We start from the raw sequence: 20,330 nt of genomic DNA on the forward strand, positions 1-20,330 counted from the left end.
GAAAATTGACAGCAACTTAAAATTATCATTTCTATATCAGTATCGTACAATTTTTAAGTAGTTGAATACTGACTACAGCACCTAACAGTTCAATGGCATTTTGGCCTTTTTAAAAATAGTTTTATCCAATCCCTATAATTATGTGAAACGTGCAGCTGACGTATTCCCCTTTCCAAAGGAAGAAATTGAAATTATGTTGAAAAAGCAACACAAAACGCGGATAACCGATGGTTTTATTTTACACATATTTATGTAATTACCCAACATGAATGTAGCCTATAGAGCCTACAGAGTTAAAATTTTGATAATTAGCTAAAGGTTTGAATACAGAAGTATATCTTTAATATGCTTTCATCGCACCCTACATTTTTCCTATTATAACCTTCATCACACCGTATTAATTCATCTTCTTGCTTGTTTTCCAAATAGACCGTGAATTCCACAAAGTCAGTTGCCACGCGGAATTTGCTCGGTATTTTAACTCTGGTGTCCACCATAGGAGTAGGTGCTTGCCAAATGAAATATTTAAAGGCTTTCCAAAAACAAACACAAATAAGATATATTACGTAGAAACAGACATGTCGTGTAGAAACGTTGCTTTATGCCAATACTGGAAGTTTGAAGACATTGTGTTTCTAGTTATAATAATCATCATGAGTATTTAATACATGCCTACGGTGTACTAGGGAGCCAGATGTTTTAAGTTTGTTTTCATGTACTAATTAATTTAATATCTAACTAATTTTAGCTGAATTTTGAACGAGGTCTGATAAAATAGCTAGTCAGTGCGCGCGTGGCAGAGATGAAACTCGGGCGGTCTGGCCCCCCAGAGCCTTGGCTCTGAACAGCTCCATGGGCTACATAGATGTTTTGTTGTATACTTAAAACAGAAGTGCAGTAATCTCCTACAGCCACTAGACGGCACTGCAACTTTTGTAACGGGGACAGAGCCTGTGGCAAGAGGGGCTCTTGAGACACTCATTTTTTATATTTGTAATTGCTCACTAGCAAGTAAAGTCATACTTTAAATAATAAAATTATTCCCTTTAAGAATTCTATATTTTTTTTTATCTATTTAAAGAAAACAGTGGTCCTTAAGAATAAAATGACTTCAAATTATGTGAAAAAATTAACTCTGTTATCCGTGTTTTATCCATTGCTTTTTCAACATAATTTCAACTTCTTCCTCTGGAAAGGGAAACACGTCAGCTGCTCATTTCGCATAATTATAGGGATTCAATAAAATTGTTTTTAAAAATGATAAAATTCATTGAATTTTTAGGTGATACAGTCAGTATTCAATGAGTTAAAAACTGTATCATACTAATATAGAAATAATATTTTTAAGCTTGCTCAGTTTTCATAATTTGATTAGATTTATGCACATAAAAATGTTATGACTAAAATATTAATCACAAGACATTGTTTTCTAAGATGACTCGGGAGTAGATTGTTCTTAATGATAGACTATTAGAGCTAGGAGGCTGCTTGTTTCATTTTTTCCCCACAGCTGTGGGAACTCAGGAGCGCAGAGGTCGTTACTTTTCACTAAGCAGTGTCTGAAATCCACATTTCTGTTTGCCATTTGTCAATAGTTTAGAGATACCATACACATCACACATTTCCAACAGGCAGAGAAGAATATTGCAAATTACATTTATAAAACAATTTTGAAGGTAATCAAATGTATTAGGCTATTCTTGCATTGCTATAAAAATATCTGAGACTGGGTAATTTATAAAGACAAAAGGCTTAATTGGCTTACTGTTCTGCAGTTTTTACAAGCATAACACTGACACTGCTCAGCTTCTGCAGAAGCTTAGGGGAGCTCTTATGGTGGAAGGTGAAGTGGAGTGGGAGCAGGCATGTCACATGGAGAAAGCAGGAAAGAGAGGGAGAGAAAGAGAGAGAGAGAGTCCTGTACACTTTTAAAAGACCAGATCTCCTGAGAACTCACTCACTGTTGCAAGGAGACCACCAAGAGGATAATTCTAAACCATTCATGAGAAATTCGCTCCCATGATGTCATCACCTCCCACCAGGCCCCACCTGCAACAAAGGGGATTACCATACAACATGAGATTTGGGCAGGGACACACAACCAAGCTACATCATCAAGTTTTTTGCTGATTGAAATATCCCATGAAGATTATGCCTCATTTCTATGTACTGAATTGTTTTACGTAAATAACTAAAGTGTATATAGCACTTCAGAATTGAGCAGGATACTTTCAGAGCATTGACTCTGAGGAGTAATTATTACTGAGCATCTTCTATACACAGAAAAATGAATATGGATACATATACTCTTTAGCATATAAGTATATGAAAGCAATTTGATATGTATAAGCTGTTGTAAAACTAAGGGTTTTACCCTAGATGGGATTTCTTTCTAAGTTATAGCACTCTGTTTTCTTCTTTCTCATACAGTATATCCTTTTTAATGTATTTTGAAGGAATGAACTTTCTTGGAAACCATTGTGTTTATTCTACTTTTATTTCACATACATGAAAACAGCTTATAATTGTACTGAACACAAAATACAAACAAATACATTTTATTGCACATAAAAATATTTTAAATGAAGTATTGAAGTATTGCACATAATAGAATTGATTAGGAAAGTCATAAACCTATTGTAAGACTAGTATTATTCTAGGTTTGAACATTACAGAATATTTCCTGATAGAGATTTGCCACATCACATATTGCACATTTTCCAACACTTTTCTAGGTTTTACAAATATTCCTCATACTCTTTGCTTATGTCTTTTCTCTGTAAAACAATGTATAAAAGATTACAAAGGTAAAGAAATATGTACCATTGAAAAGGACCAGTCTATGGCAGAGGAATTAAAAAAATAAATACAAGATCATCCCATTCTTTTTGGGGAAAAATAACAAAGTAAATTGGCAAATTTCTCTAAAAAGAGAGAAATATTACAAATCTTAGTTTCATAAGCATTTGTCCATTTATAAATGCTCCCTGAGTTTAAGGGATTCAATGACTAAATACCTATGTTACCAGCCACAATTCCTTTGTTTACATTCAGTATCCAGTACCAACATCTAACTCCTTCCAAGAGTGCAAAGGCATGAAGCGCTCTCACTGTTGGTAGTCATTCAGCAATAAATAGTAAGTCCATGCCTAGTTATTTCATTATTTCTGGATTCAAAATAATATAAAGTGCATCCAAAGGTTTCATAGTCATTCTTCTTATTCTTGGGCATGGTTATCAGTCAACCTGTTATGCTTCCAGCTCATGGCAACAAGAGCCCACAATGAAGATTTTCCTGGAATTTCTTCCTTTTTTCCATAGTTCTGTTTGGAAGAAAATTCCCAAGATACTACAAAATTTTTTTTCGCAAAGTCTGCATGGAAAACTTCAGACCACAGAGCAGCATCCATTGACACAGATTTCCTTGAGTTCCATTCTATAATAGTCAATAAGCGAATATGTTTCCTTATTATTTGTAAGGTTTGTTACATATCCAGTATAAATTCTTCTCGCATTCCATGCTGCTGACTTCTGTGTTTTTCAGAAAAGCGCACTTCTCAGACCCTGTGAAGTTGAACCTGTCAAACAATAAAGAAACTTAGAATTATTTTCAGCTCATTGTTTTCATTCAGTTACATGAGAATGAACTCAAGATGGTGACCTCTGCTTCTCTGAAATTCTTAGCAGGAGTCAAATAATCATAAACTAATTTGTAGAGACAATGGAAAAGAATTGAAAAAAAGTATGTGGAAAAAAAATATGGAGGTAAGAGGAAAGCATGCCATTCATTTGGCTGGCATGGCACCAGAGAAGTGATTCTTGGTCATTTTTGAGTTCATAGATTTTTCAATAAATAATTTCACAAAATTATATGCATCCAACAGCCATGCATACTAGTGCATACAGCTTTAGGGGGTTTATGGTTCCTGAAGCCCATCTGTGGATATGGAACCACAGGACAAATATTAGGAATCCCTTTTGTAGAATTTTAATCTCGATACTTTATTAGTATTATGATCAACAACAAACTTATAAAATGATCTTCAAACATTAAATGTATTTTAACTAAAAGTAATGAAAATAGAGTATCTAATTCTGGGGCAAATTTTCTTTCAGGTCTATAGAAATTCATAATTAGGCATTGAAACTATTCTTTATTCTGTGGAGATGAAAAGTGAGAAATAGCAAGAGGGATTTATTTTCCAACAACTATCTTATTAGTAAAGACTAAATGTGACATTGAAAGTGGGGTTTTGTTGCATGATCTTAATTATCATTAGAATATTTCCAAATTAACCAGATCTGTTACTCACATTAGAGTTTGCTGAGAAAAATTACTATAAGCATTTATTTTATGTATTATAAGTGTGGATAAAGAAAAAAGAATAACAATAAAGCCTGTCATTAAAGAATTTGAGTACATGCATTCAGAAGAGATTGTCAGAGCTCTTGAAGAGCTCAGCCTTCGTATCTAAAGTGCTTTGAAAGGAGAAAAGGAAAATGATTTTCCTGAGATGCCACCCTGGGGAGAGTAAAGAGACTTCTGGAGACTTACCAGTTGTTAAAGTCTTTGCCATTTGACCACTTCCATGGGTGACCAGGTTCCTTTTTCAGTCCAACCCAGTGTTCATCTCCACCTGCGTATCGTTTTAGAAAGTTCTTAAAGAAAGCACAAGGGAGTTGTTACATTAAACACCCTTCTGGGGAAGTAGGTAGTAAATCCTGTTTCTCAAAAGCTGCAACTTGAGGCATGACAGCTCATCTGACCATTGACTCATTCTATATAGGATCAGCATATTTGGATTTCTGGTCTTTGAGGCTAAGCAATCAAGTCAAATTTAAAAGACTAAAGTAAGTAAATCTCATTTTGACCTGAGGCTGATCATATGGTTCTCTAGGATGATATTTTCCTACATCTGAAATAGGTACAATATTGTTTTTTTCTTCCACTCAGAAACAGAAGGAAACCACTGATTAGCCATATTAATTAAAATAGTAATATTTTATCATTTTTCTCATTCTTACCATGTCCTTAACAGAATCAATGACAGCAAGAGTAGCACCATGTTCAGAACAAGCATTTTGGGCTGAAGTCCAGCTCCTCTTCACAGTAGAAATAAAGTAGCATTTCCTCTGGTAGCCAACCCAGTCATCAGAGCATGAAGAAACATGGCTATCTAATGGCAATGAGAATGTGTATTGGCCTGGACAATTGTATTGGCCCACTGTGAACAGAAAAATGCTTTGTTTTAGTAACAAAAGAAATGAAATATCCATAGCATGCAAAACTAGCCTTAGGATGCTATGTCGTGCTAGGTGGTGATAAAGTAAAGGATAAAAGCTAAAAAGGAGAATTCTGAAAAGGGTATGAAGAAAGAAAGTTCTCAGGACCATATCTGATTTTCCATTGAGCCTAATCATCATTGGATGGAGGTATGAGGATGAGGGGATGTACCTTTGGCCATAATGTCAGAAAATGACAGAAATATAGAAAAATTCTGAAAATTTGGACTAGATATTTCTTTGGACTAGAAAGGGTAAAGTACATTATACATTTCAAATAAGGTTTTGAATATGAGTGCAGAGGTGGAGGAATGTGAAGATGCAGTATTTATAACACTAGGTTGGAAAGATGAAGAGGGTAACTATTAGGGAACCAATTCAAAATACAGAAAGACATATGGTTGAGAATATCTCAAAAAATAGTAAACATTCCCATTTGTAAAAGACACAACTATATCTCGGTAAGCTGGAGGTATTGAATACCGAATCACTACTGACTCTCTGGGAGTTTTCAAATATAATCTTAATTATTCAGAACTACCATTCTGTGTCCTTTGAGATAAAACACAAAAGACTGGCCACTTCCTGATTAATCTATGACTTTAGATACGATTTTTTCCATAATCAATGAATGTGAAGTTCACATTTTTTTCCCAGCTAAATAGCTATTTATTCAGAATTCAAATCAGCTCCCTTCATTCTAGATGTAAACGTATTTTCAAATGTAATTTTATTCTACAGTAATATATAAATCATAGATACTTTAATACTTATCAAAGTATTACATTAATTATTTGAGGATTGTGGAATTACGTCTAGTATTGATTAGGAAATTGGCCATATATGGTACATGGGATGATTCTAAATTAGCTACAATTTCTGATTAACTAGACTAAACTAATATTGATTTCAGCTGGGCATGAATGCTTACAGCTGGGAGGCTTTGAAAGAATTAATGAAGAGCAGACCCACCTGATAAGGCAATGAGAGCTATGATTAAAATGGTGATGAAGACCACATTCATTACAGCACACAGGACAGGAACTTGGAAGGATCCTTCACGATGTGTTGAAAAACGGGGGCTGGTGGCATCATCTGGAAGGGAGAAAGTTGAGGGTGAGTTCATGCAGACTATAGAAGTACTATAGGAATATGTGATATTCTTTTGAGGCATTTAAATTTAATATTTCCTATCTCCTGACATGAAATTTCCCCATCTCTTTAAAGAAATTTTTCAAAAGATGTTAAAATAATAGAGGAAATGTAACAGTATTATAGACCAAATATTCAGTGAAAGTTTTTTCATTTACCCTCTGTACAGTGGTGAAACAAAGTAAAAGCCTTTTTTTCCCCAACAAGTAGTGTTTCAGTGGAAGGATTTAGAATAGGAATATGATGTTAATGATAATTGATAGTTACAAAAAACTCTAGGAGGTTATCTGTTCTATAGTCTAAGTAAACAACTGAGGAAAGAGAAAAGAGAATTTTGTGATTTAGATTTTGGATTTTAATTTTGCAGGATGAGCTGTTAAGATTCTTAAAATGTGGCCCCACAAGGAGTATATAGGTCTCTGTTACGTTCTCAAACACCGAAATGTAAAATGGCTGCTTGAGTAACTGACAATGCAAAACAGTTTCAAAATAAAAAACATTCAATTTTTCAATATGGATGATTTTCATAACTTAAAAAAGTTTACATAAGACATATCTTGAAACACATGTATTTTTATCCTTCAAACATTTATCTAAAGGTAAACTGGACCAAGAGTTGTTGCCTTTTTTCGTAGCAATTTACGGGGTACTGGTGTCAACATCAACTTTTGCTTTATCTGGAAGTTCTTTTTCCCATCACAGATCGGCACTCAGATTTTGCAAGAGTAGTCTTTACTTCGCTGCCACCTAGCTCGATTTTCTCAGCTTCTCAAAGTAAATTTCCCTTTTATCACCTGTATAGAACCATCATCGGAAGCCGCCTTTGCTACCCAAGGTACCAAGTTCGGAGCTCTGTCTGGTTTCACTTCACATTATGTGAGTCAGTTGTGCTGCTTGAACTCAGTATTGCAACAGTTCTGTCTCCTCAGTGAGCACTAACACAGCCCAATAACCCATGGGCTCCAGGGTCTCACTCAGACCGTTGGCTCAACTAGGGAGTAAGCTTTGAGATGACTCTCAGATGATACTTTACTCCCATTAATGAGGGCTATTGTTACCCACAGTTTGACTTATCTCCTAGGTGACAAAACATTTCCCCCAACAGCACACTTTTTCTTTGGTTTCAGACCTGCACATTAATGAAGAAGTTGAAAATAAACCCAATTTGCTACTTATTGAATCACCCAAAGATGACATTCAGTGATTCTTCCTACTAATAAAGCACCTACTAGGGCAGCCTAAATTAGACATTCAAAAGAAAGTTGAAATGGTATCAGGAAAAGTTAAGAATTTCTGCATTAGGTCCTTATTTCAGCTATGCTCTCTGTTTATTGAGTAGTGATTATTATTATTATTTCTTTTTGGCAGCGCAACTGTGCCGTAAGTAACGGCTCACCTGATTACCTGAAAATTTGCTTGCTTTGCATTTGTTATCCACACTAAATTTTATGTTCTTTAACACAGGATGGATTTATGAGAAGTAACTGATGTTTTTTGGAAGTAAGCTAGTAAGATAGTAGACATATGCTTAGAAAATAATCCCTTTCTACAAGATCGTTTTAGTTCTGCTGTCTCTCACATATCCCTTTGTTACCAGATAGCTCTTGCTGACAAGTAAAGACTAATTCCTAAGTGCTAATGCTTTAGGGTACCTCATTAACTAAGGAGAAAGGAATAAGTGGAAAAACTCAAATAAATTTTACAGAAATAAGGTATAGAAAATAGGCAAAATGCCAGTAACAGGAAACAAACTAGATAGGTGGATGGAATAGACAAATAGAAGAGAGGAGAATTTCTAGGATGATTATATTTTGATGAGAAACAAAAAAAGGAAGAAAAAGTCTAAGTTACATAGTCTTTGAAGCCAGAGATTGGACAGGTTAACTAGAAGGATGAAATGGAGGAAAAAAGTCCAATAAAGAATACCAAAGCAGAAGATTGCATTTTCAGGAATTCTTTTGCGACTTTTTTTTTTAGTAAATTACACATGGACACTGTCAATTTTCATCTGCTCATATAGCCATTCTCTCAAAGATGGCAAACGTGCCCATTTCCAGCAACAACATGATGCTGTCCTGAGAACACAGGATAAGGCACGCTGAGAGCAGACAAAGATGCAAAGGAAGGCAAACAATGTAATTGCTTATGTGGAAAATAGAATTTTTCATAAAGAGAGACAGCACTTCCTGGAGAATGTACACATGGATATGAAAAAAAAAAAAGATGGAGAATAACTGGGCTAGAGCAGAAAGTTTTCTAGTTAAATCTAAACACTGAGATGATATAAACTAGAGCAAAGAGAAAGATCTTTAAAGATCTTCTGAAATTAATTTTTGCAGCTTTCTCTTATCTCAGATATTCTATCTTCTTATAGATAAAGAGGGAGTTACCTCTTCCCTGAAGAAGAACCTGTCTTCTCTAAAAGACAAAGCCTCACTTTCTTCCCTAACAACCATTAGATATCACATATATAGAGATTAGCAGTATGTTTTCTCTATGATTATATATCATATATAGAAATTACCAGTATATCTTCTATAACTACTATTATATGTCATACACAGAGATACTAGACAGTAAATATGCAACCAGATCTGACTTACTTTCTTGTCCACTCTCCGGATGCAAAGAGCTGTTCTCTGTTACGTAACAATGATCAGAGCTCATCTTTATTCTCAAGATTCCCTAGTTAATCTGAGGTCAAGTCGATCTACAGTGAAAGTCTTTGCTGGAGCTCTTGTTCAGTCTCTGAGGCTCTGAGGCATCTCAGAATTTATACTCCCTGATGAAGTCTCCGCCCCCTTCCTCTTACCGCCTACTTGCTTGACTACATTGTTTCTCTTTAATTTATGCTCCAGTGGACCAGACAATGTATAGTGTGTTGTTGTGGTGAAGTACGGGTTTTCCCTGTTGTCTGAAATGCGCTTTCTCACAACTGTAAGGTGTAGCAGGAGGAAAGTGGGATTTTCCCAGACTCTGAGACATCCTGCCCTAAATTTCTAGAAAACACAAAGAGTTTAGGAGACAGCATAATCTAAGTAAAGAATTAGAAGTTAGAGATTCCTGTCTTTGAGATAAAAATAATTTGGAAAAGGAGAGTGTAGTATTTTCCAGGAATCCCATTCATCCATTTATTCATACATTTAACTGATATTTACTGAACACCTGCTATGCACCTGACAGTGTCTGGGGCCCCAGAATTTATTGTTGAATATGAACGTTAAGATCTCTGTGCTCGTGGATCTCTCTCCAGCCTGGAAGAGTTTTATTTAGAAAGCTACGAATTGGTTTTTGGAAGTGTGACATTCACTTCTTCTCTGGTGACTAGATGTATCATGTAGTAAGAAGTTGTTTTAATGCAGGAAACAGAAAGCTTGTGGTCTGGAACTTCCTTGCTAGGCTCTAAAATTATTTATCTTAAATTATCTGTTTCATTTATTTCCTGCTAATTTTCTTGTCACATTTTACTGTCATTTAGACTGCTTTTCTGTCACCTGAGAAACGTCTTCTTCAGTTCTCCCTCTGTGCTCTAGGTTAGTCTCTTCAGATACCTCTGATACTTCAGTCATTTGAAGTACGATTATTATTTAAAACATTGCTGTGGTATCGGTCTCATTCAGAGAAGTAATGACAGTCAACACAAGATGAATGCAGAATGTGTGGGGATTTAAGGAGGGAAATCAAAATATCACTCTGATTAATAATCTTGGTGCCCAAAATTTAACCATTAATATCACTTATTTAGAATAAAGACATTCTGCTTTCAGAGTAAAGCCTTGCTGAAAGTGTTATGCATAAGTGGGTTGGAAGTTATCATCTAGAGAAGTTAGGTGGACAATTAGATGCATTTGTCTACCTAAGACACAAAGAGGTACATGTTGACCCTAAAGGCTCCCTTTGCTTCCATTCTATTTTCTAGTCAATTTCTTAGTCCCTTTTCCACATAGCAGCTAGAACCATTGTTTTATAATTAAGTCATATCATTTTGGTGAAGCGTTTAACTCCTCCCCCCACTGCACTTTGAAAGGCTTCCTATCAAATGTACCGTAAAATCCAAAGACCTAATAGTTGAGAATGGTTTATACATAATATGGCCCCTGGTTACCTCTCCTACCATTTTTCCTGTTATTCAGTATCCTCTCTGCCAGAAACCTCCTCCTTAAAAATGCCAAGCATCCTACCATTACAAGGCTTTTACATTTTCTCTAAAAGATTCTTTTTCCATCTCCCTGCATGTCTCGCTCTCCCTGTAACCGACTCACTCTTCAGCTGCCACCTGCTCAGAGAAATTGTCAGTTGCTATTATATGTAAAATAGAACCTCACACTCTGCCTCTACAGATCGCTGTAAATATCTGATATTATATCATGGTTTATTATCTATTTCCCTTACTAGACTGTAAGCTGCTTGAGAGCAAGGGCTTTGACTTGTCTCCTCTGTGCCTCTAACACCTGCCGTAGTAGCTGGAATCTAGTATGTATTCCATGCCCTTACTGAATGAGTGAATGAATGAAAAGTATGTATAAAACTCTAAAAGTTCTAAACTATGGAGTGCTATTTATTGGGGTTTGTAGGACTGTTTGGTTGAGAAGTGTATGACCTTAGACTGCTACATGCAAAGAACAAGGTAATACATAGGGATGGTCATTTATATAGGTCATCAAGCATGGTCTTGTTGAGGAGGTCATATGTGGAATTAAATAAAAATGAGAGGAAAGATTTAACCATTGAAAATCTGAGAACAGAAAGAACAAGAGCTAGAACACATTCTATAAAATAAAAAGAAGCTTAGCTTCTTTAAGGAAAAGAATGAAGGTCAGTGCAGTAAGCCAGTAGTGCCTCAGGAAATGGACCATACAAGTCCACTGAGTTTTGGCTTTGTTACCTGTAAACTAAAAATATAACATCCAATTTATAAGGTTTCTATGAAGAAAAATTATGAATTCTAAATTTTTTTTAACATAGTATTTGGTACATATTATGCATTCAATGATATGCAAGGGAGTGACAGTTGGATACACGTCATGAAAAGAGAAAGTTCCTCATTCGATGTAAGGCATTCAGAGATAATAACTGAGAAGTCACAGCATAATTGCTGATGTAATGTGTCTCTTCTCCATCTGAGAAAGAGACAGAGGAAATTGCAGTCTCCTACAACCACCTCTAACAGGTTTCATGGTACTAAGACTCATGGGCTCAAGGTATTCTTGCTTCTTCAACCATAATGAAGTTAATGGATGCGTGTACACACACACACACACATACACACACACACATATATACATGCACACGTTTTTATACATATGTTACATATAATATATATTTTGCATATATGCCCTAAGCCACAGAAAAATGATACCTAGAAATCTTATTTTGAGAAAATATTTTTAAACATTATGACATTGATCAAAATCTATTAACTTTATTTTGCAGTCATTTTTCTCTGCTTTTTTTTTTTTTATGATGGAGTTTTACTCTTGTTGCCCAGGCTGGAATGCAGCGGTGCGATCTCTGCTCGCTGCAACCTCTGCCTCCTGGGTTCAAGGGATTCTCCTGTCTCAGTCTCCTGAGGATCTGGGATTACAGGTGTCCACGACCACGCCCGGCTAATTTTTGTATTTTTTTTTTTAGTAGAGACAGGGTTTCACCATGTTGGCCAGGCTGGTCTCGAACTCCTGACCTCAGATGATCCTCTTGCCTCCGCCTCCCAAAGTGCTGGTATTACAGGCATGAGCCACCGCTCCTGGCCCTTCTCTGCTTTTTTTTTAATGGGGACAGCCCGAGTATTTTGTTGAAATCATTACTTGGGTGCGTGGGAGGGGGCAGCCACTGCAAGAAAAAAGTAGCCAATGTACCAAGCACATAGTTGTCAGTGGCCTCCTGGATATCCACTGGGCCCCATGCTGCTCAAGGTCTTCTGCAAGAGCCTGAATTTGTTGAAAAATTAACTTTTTCTTCATTTATCTTCCCTCCCTCCCATAATTCTTTCTATTTTTCTTAAGTGTAAGAAATCTCTTTTAATTTGAGAAAGCAATCAATTTAAACTCAGTGCATAGTGGTTGCTTGGCATTGTCCTAGCTGACACCTGTTGTTAATTTTAACAACATGTAATTATTAACACCATGCTATTTCAGTAATTATTAAAAGTATACTATTTCACTTGTGAGAATGTCCTCTTAGGTACAATAAACTATATGCCCATGGTAGTAATCAATACTTGTTAAGCCAAAGGAACGTATCTCTACATGTGAAATTCCAGAGAAAAACAAAGCAAAGTGTAGAGGGTCAAGATGCAGTGTGGGAGAGATTTGGGGGTCAGAGGGTTCTTCAGTACCCCTTATTTATCAAAACATGGAAGCATACTTCTTGTGGTCAGCCCTGATGGGTTTAGTTCTCTGAAAAAAGAAAGAAAGAAAGAAAGAAACACATAAAGAAACAAATCTTGTGCAAACAAACCCTTTTCAACCTCTTTATAAAACACAGATGGCAATAATACGTAACTTTCCATTTTTAGGGAGACATTTTATGTGTCTTCTTTCATAAATGATATGTTAAAAAAGTGACATTTTTAGGGCAGAGGTTATCATTCACATTTCATAGTGTAGCTGAGAAAACTGAGGCTTCGAGAAATTAGTGTGGGGACAAAGTTGGCAAAAGTCATTCAGAGCACCAAAACTCAATGCAGCTTTCCTTCCGGTGTGACTTTATATGTAGAATCCGGGGTGAGACGTCAGAAAGGAAATAAAGATGAGGTAATATGAGCTAGATGCAAAGTGTGCAGAGAAGGTGGGGTACACTGTGCTTATCAGACAGCTGCACCAGCAGGATGCTTTTGGGTACATGTGAAAAGGGACCACAGACTTCCGACCTTAGACAATTTCCGGAGACAACCTACTCATCTTTTTGGTTTTTTTTTTTCTTTCCTTTCAATGGGTGATTTAGGTTTCTGAATGGCTTTAATCTTGTTGTGAATCAAAACTTCAATTTAGAATACATCATCCTCTTTCAAATTAATACAAATTACGCAAATTGGTAAAACTTATTTTTAACCTGCAGGTGCCTGTGTGTTTTTGAATTGTTTGCCGTAAAGGGTCAATGAAGGTAACCATGAGTAAACGGGGGATTTCCAGTTTTAAACACTTTCCAACCTTCTCTCTTCTTCAAATCTTTGAACTTTCTAATTTTCCTCTTCAGCGGAACGTCTGAAACACAAAAAATGACCTTGGAAAGTGTGAGCTGGCATTTTCTTCTTTTTGGCTTGAGATGGTGAAGGTAAAATATAGTGCTTGTGTACACATAAACTTGGACTGAAAAATCTGATGGTTTCTGAAAGTAAAATACATAAGAGAATAAAAGAAGAGCTATAGCAAAGATGAGATATAATGCTTAACCATGTCCGAGTACTTTACCTAAATTAATTCCAGACTTATCCATATAAAACATTTTTGGAGACTACTCTCAAAGATAATGGTATGAAAATGGCAAATGTACCATATAGAATTTTAAGGTAGGTCAGGGCCTAGGCTACTATGTTATTATAAATTGTATCCAATTGTACTAGGATCTTGTTTGACAGATGCAGAATGAATTTGAGCAGAACTGCTTATCCCACTTCCTGTGGATCTATGTGTATCTAACATACCTCGGAAATGCCTCCAGGTGGAAGACATTCTAGGACTTTTAGAAGGGAATTCACAAGAAAGTATGAGAGAGGTAAAAGTAGACACGAAAAATTATAATAGTATATTATGAATATTTTCGGCTATAATATATTTGACAACATAAGTAAAATGAACATATCCTAGACAGATGTCTCTTCCAAAACTGAAGCAAAAGTAAAGAATTAAATATTCTGTAACTATTAAGTTAATTGAATCCATAATTAAATACACTCTTTTTGGGAAATAATAAAACAAAACAACAACAGAAACAACAAAAACCCCACGTCCAGATGGTTTTATGTTCTAATGTAACGAACATTTTAAAAAGAAATAGCAAATTACAATTTATTTGAAAGACTATAAGATCAGATCAAGAAAACACTGCAATCAAAACTTGACCAGCTATTCTTATTTATAAGAACAGATGGCAAAAAAAAATTAAAAATAAATTTAGAAAATTGTACTCAGCAGTATATAAAAAATAATACACCACAGCAAAACTTGGTTTATTGCAGGAATCTAATATTGATTTTTCATTCGAAAACCAATCAACACGACTTGCCACATTGACAAATTAAGAGGAAACGATGTCTCAGAAGATAAATATTTTGTAACTTTAATCATGAATCAATAATAAAAGTCTATAGCACACTAAGAATCAATGAACTGCATTACTCTATAGGTTATAGATTATAGAAAAGGGTATCCATAAAATACATCATACTTAATGATGACCAATTGAGAATGTTTCTTGTGAAATCAGAAATGAGATTAGATGCCCAGTATCCCCGTTTTAAAGATAATAGTTCCTGATGTAACAAGCAATAAAGCTAAATAAATAAATATAAAAAATAAATATATAAGGATTGGGGAGAAGAGTCAAAATATTTTTTACTTATTGTTTTTAAAATTTTGAAATAATTATGGATTCACATAAAGCTCCCTTCAGGCTTTTAAGCTTTTGTTTTTTGAGACTGAGTCTCGCTCTGTCATCCAGGCTGGAGTACAGTGGCATGATCTTGACTCACTGCAATATCCAACTCCCGGGTACAAGCAATTCTCCTCGTTCAGCCTCCAGAGTAGCTGGGATTGCAGGTGCCTGCCACTATGCCCAGCTAATTTTTTGTAGGAGATGAGGTTTCAGCATGTTGGCCAGGCTGGTCTTGAACTCCTGACCTCAAGTGATCCTCCCGCCTTGACCTCTCAAAGTGCTGGGATTACAGCCATAAAGCACCGCACTAGGTCACCTTTAAGATTTAATCCACTTCTCTCAATACCAACATCTTACACAACTAAGGTGCAATATCACAACTAGGATATTGACACTGAAACAGTTAAGATACAGAACAAATCCATCACCACATGAATCTTTTTGTTGTCCTTTAGAGCCAAACCCATTTCCCATTTCCCTCCCCAAGCCTGGTTTATTAAGAAATTGCCCAGCTCTGTTCCAGAGTGGCTGTTCCTTTTTACATTGCCATAAACAATACATGAGTGATTCAGTTTCTCCACATCTTTTCCAGCATTTGATGTTGTCACTATATTTTTAAAATTTCAACCATTCTGATAGGTGTGCAGTGATATCTCCTTGTGGTTTTCATTTGCATTTCCCTAATGGCTAATGATGCTGAATATCTTTTTGTGTGCTTAGTTGCTGCTTATATGTCCTCTAGTGAAATATCTATATCTTTTGCCTGTTCTAATTGATTTGTTTGTGGTTTTACTGTTGTTTTTGAAACAATCAATATGAAATTTGAACCCGTATTTTCAACTGTTGTTTCACATACAGCTTGTGTGTGTCAATGTCATTGTTGCTATATTTCTATATAAGATTCTGCCCCCACACTAAAAGAAAACAAACCAGAATTTTATTATGCAGGACTACTAACACAAACTCTATAATAGATTTTTAACTAATCTCTAATAAAATCAAGAATATTTTAAAAACTAATGTTTAAAGTTAATATATAAAGTATGAATAATTTTTGAAAGATCTCACATAAACACAATTCACTAGTTAGAAGAGAAGTGAACTGTACTTATAGGCGATTTTTAATTATGTGACATCAGAACAGCTAGCGATCTCTGCTATGGTCTCTGCTATTATATTAAGACAAATACAATGGAGACAGTTAAATAAGAGAGGCAAAGCCAATCAAATGTGAGTTGCATTAATGCAGGCGAAACCTTTTGTTCTTCGTTTAATCTTCTCAAGATTAAAGCTCTTCTGGAACTAAAAACCCAAGGATAAAGTTATAGGGTGCTTTGTACAGCTTTAGCAAAAAGCATATTCACTTCTGTAAGTAAAATAAGTGTCCCAAACTAATAGAACAAGTACAGCAGAAGCTCTACTCTAGAGAATTGGACTGCGTAGCTGTTTTTATCTGTATAAACTTATGGCACTGGGAAATTTATTCTGGGTAATTCAACTATATTGAATTTTCCCCTATCTGTAGTGAATAGTGCTTCAATTGTTTTAAACACTAATATGCCATTAATCAATAAGTTGGTACATTGCACACTTTTTTTTATTGCTTACAAGATTCTGAACAGTGTAGTGGATGCACTGCAGAGGACAAAGAGAAATGTATGACTTGGTTCTATTCCTCAAAGTCCTGACAACCTAGATAGAATAAATAAGCCCACAAAGTTCAATACAATAGGAATCAAAATAACACATAAGACAATGATAAAAATATATTATATTGTCATACTGGATTGTTTGCCAAATGAAAGGTTTAGGTGAAAAATTCCATAGGAAGAAAATAAATTTATTCAGGCTGCAGTGGCAGGAGACATTTCTCAGGAGAGTAAGAGGAAACGGGTAGAAACAGAAGACAGAAATAAGCTAATACATTATATCATTGCAGTATTCTAAATGTGAGACAATTAATTGAATATAAAGAAGAACGGGTTGGCCGGGCGCGGTGGCTCAAGCCTGTAATCCCAGCACTTTGGGAGGCCGAGACGGGCGGATCACGAGGTCAGGAGTTTGAGACCACCCTGGCTAACACGGTGAAACCCCGTCTCTACTAAAAAAATACAAAAAACTAGCCGGGCAAGGTGGCGGGCGCCTGTAGTCCCAGCTACTCGGGAGGCTGAGGCAGGAGAATGGCGTAAACCCAGGAGGCGGAGCTTGCAGTGAGCTGAGATCGGCCACTGCACTCCAGCCCGGGCGACAGAGCAAGACTCCGTCTCAAAAAAAAAAAAAAAAAAAAAGAAGAACGGGTATGTGCAAAACACTGAAAAGAGCTAGTGAAATGATTCTGATAACAGAAAATGTGAAGGTGATAAAGAGGAAATAGCTAAAGATGACTGAACTACTCAGAATAAAAAAAAAAAAAGTGTTCCTTAACTAGCCACTATTTTCAGAGGTTGTATTAACCAAAATAAATTTATGCTTTCCAGTTTTTCCTAATGTGATATACAAATCATTCGCAAGCATAGATGCAACCACGTCTTCATCATCCTTTAACAGGTATACAATTTATGCACCTGTTATTTTATTTTCCATGCCAACACCATATATTATCTTCTGATCAGCTGTCAAAATACGGCCCCATCTGTTGCACATGTTAATTAAATTATTATTTTTTTCTATTAAAAGGAGTCTACTTATGTGCTTCCTCACAATCTCTCTTACTAATATTCATCAGAAATCTTCATTGAAAAATAATGGGCCGGGCGCAGTGGCTCAAGCCTGTAATCCCAGCACTTTGGGAGGCCGAGACGGGCGGATCACGAGGTCAGGAGATCGAGACCATCCTGGCTAACACGGTGAAACCCCGTCTCTACTAAAAACTACAAAAAACTAGCCGGGCGAGGTGTCTGGCGCCTGTAGTCCCAGCTACTCGGGAGGCTGAGGCAGGAGAATGGCGTGAACCCGGGAGGCGGAGCTTGCAGTGAGCTGAGATCCGGCCACTGCGCTCCAGCCTGGGTGACAGAGCCAGACTCCGTCTCAAAAAAAAAAAAAAAAAGAAAAAAGAAAAATAATGAAGTGTTTGGTCTTATAAAATCAGTTTGTCAGTGTTTCCATACCTACTACTTTTCTGAAAAAGTTTGTATATGTTTGTGGTTATTATTGCTTTGAATTTTTAAAAGAATTGACTTGTGAAATAATCTGGATCTGGAGGTACTTTTTGTGGTTTATTTTGCTTTTTTAAAAAAGTATTTTTGTTTTTTTAATGGCAACTTCGGGTTTTTAATAGATATGAGGCTGTTTTCTGTTTCTCGTTGTGACAGTATTACAAAGTAGTACTTCCAAGTGTTTGGAAGTTGTTAAATTTATTGGTTTATTGTCTGCTTTCATTATCGTTTTAATGTCTACACAATAAGTAGTAACAGTTCCTCTTTCATTTCTGATACTGAGAATTTGTAGTCTCTCTATTTCAATCTCTTTCTTTTATTAGCCTAGCTAGGAAATTGTACAGTATTTTTAAAGCGATAGTCTTTTAATTTGTTTCTTTTCTCTCTGCTTTCAGTTTTTTCTTTTTTGTGCTCTTATCTTTATTATTAGCTTCTTTCTACTTTCTTAGGATTGAATTTGTATTTTTTTAGTTTTTAAGGGTAACTTTAGATTATTGATTATAGAATTATTTTCTTTTATAATTATATGCAAAGCAGAGATTAGCAAACTATGGCCTGTGGGCCAAATTCCTCCTGTTACTTCTTTTAGTAAATAAAGTTTTATTGCAATATAGCCATGCCCGCTTGTTTACATATTGTCTATTGCTGTTTTGGGGCTAGAAGGTCAAAAAGGAGTTTTGTGATAAAGGTTATATGTCCTGCAACACCTAAAATATTTACTCTCCCGCTGTTTACCACACACACGCAAAAATGTGTGGCTGGCTGATTTAAAGCCAGAACATTCACTCCAAAAATTGTTTTAAACCTCTTCCCCCAATTTTCGTTATGTTTTTATTACTGTTCAATTGAGAATATTTTCTAATTTCTTTATGATTTGACACATGCATTATCTAGAAAAGAGTTGCTTAATTTGCAAATATGTGTTTTTTCGATTTTGGTCAAAGAACACACTGAGATTTATTTATAGCTAAGTACATGGTTTATCTTAAACACATGTAGTATACACATTCGGGAAAAAAGGGGCAATCTGAAGTTGTTGGGTGTATTGCTCTGTACACATAAATTAGACCAAGGTGATTGATGGTGTTGTTCAAAACTTCTATGTCTTTACTGATATTTTGGTCTGGTTATTCTGTCAATTATTCGTAAAGGAATATTAAAATACCCTTTGTTTATCATAGAATTGTCTATTTCTTCATTAAAATCTGTCAAAAATTCTTCAACAGATTTTAAGGCTATGTTGTTAAACACACTCGTATTTAAAATGTTTCTGACTCTGATGCATTACCCTTTTAGATTCTGCAATATTTTCTGAATATATATTTAAAATATATTAATGTTTTTGTTTTAGTTCCCAATGGCCCATTAGACTCAGACTAGAACTCTCTTAACTTCTGTGGATGGTAGTTGTGATGGTTAATCTTCTGTGTCAACATGACTGGACCATGGGGTGCCCAGATATTTGGCTAAATATTATTTGTGGGTACATCTGTGAGGGAGTTTCTAGATGAAATTAACCTGTAAATCTGGACTTGGTAAAGCTGTTTGCCTCCCCATTGTGAATGGGCATTATTTAATCTATTGAGGGCCTGAATAGAAAAAAAAAAAAAGGTTAAGGAAGGCAGAATTCAGGCCTTCCTGATTGACTGCTTGAACTAGAATATTAATCTTCTGCTTACCGTAGCTTCCCTGGTTCTTGGGCCTTCAGATTTGAACTGAATTACACCATTGGCTTTCCGGGGTCTTCAGAAAATGGCATGTAAATATATATTTTTTAGTTTACATTATTTCCACTAATGGTCAGAAAATGGGTGTGTCTGTTCCAAGAATCACATGCAGACACAAGAGCCACCAGGGAGGGAGCAGTAAATAACTGTATAGAACAAAACCAATAAGATTATCTATCTATCTGAGATAGATATATATAAGATACATGTATATATTTTAGTAAATGAAGTTTTCTCTTATACATATAACTTCATTTACTAAAAGAGGTGACAGGAGGAATTTGGCCCACAGGCCACAGTTTGTACATATATATGCAATATATAGTGAACCCTGACCAATACAGTGGTACATACCTAATTTCATTTTTTTTTAGCTTTTGTTGCATTGCAGTGAGACTGTCCCCTGTCCTGCACATGCCTG

General features: G+C 35.7%; 1 protein-coding gene across 1 annotated transcript; it reads right to left on the bottom strand.

Moving 5' to 3' along the window:
• Window positions 1-2,478: 2,478 nt before the first annotated feature.
• CD69 (CD69 molecule) lies at window positions 2,479-9,192 on the bottom strand. Its single transcript, XM_033223458.1, has 5 exons — window positions 9,039-9,192; window positions 6,256-6,378; window positions 5,026-5,225; window positions 4,556-4,659; window positions 2,479-3,578 (listed from the first exon to the last, which is right to left on the bottom strand). The coding sequence occupies exons 1-5, from the start codon at window positions 9,100-9,102 to the stop codon at window positions 3,470-3,472; spliced, it is 600 nt and encodes a 199-aa protein (XP_033079349.1). The 5' UTR covers window positions 9,103-9,192; the 3' UTR covers window positions 2,479-3,469.
• Between the last annotated feature and the right edge of the window lie 11,138 nt (window positions 9,193-20,330).

This window comes from Trachypithecus francoisi, unplaced genomic scaffold (genome assembly GCF_009764315.1).
Source record: "Trachypithecus francoisi isolate TF-2019V2 unplaced genomic scaffold, Tfra_2.0 Lachesis_group11, whole genome shotgun sequence".
In the NCBI taxonomy this organism is placed as follows: Eukaryota; Metazoa; Chordata; class Mammalia; order Primates; family Cercopithecidae; genus Trachypithecus; species Trachypithecus francoisi.

Bases quoted from the DNA above. Each gene is read 5' to 3' on its own strand.
- CD69 (XM_033223458.1), bottom strand. From the start codon at position 9,102: ATGAGCTCTGATCATTGTTACGTAACAGAGAACAGCTCTTTGCATCCG. The intron at 4,660-5,025 runs GTAAGAATGAGA...GCTTTCTTTAAG, and splicing joins TTGATTCTGTTAAGGACATG to AACTTTCTAAAACGATACGC. The intron at 3,579-4,555 runs GTAAGTCTCCAG...ATTGTTTGACAG, and splicing joins GGCAAAGACTTTAACAACTG to GTTCAACTTCACAGGGTCTG.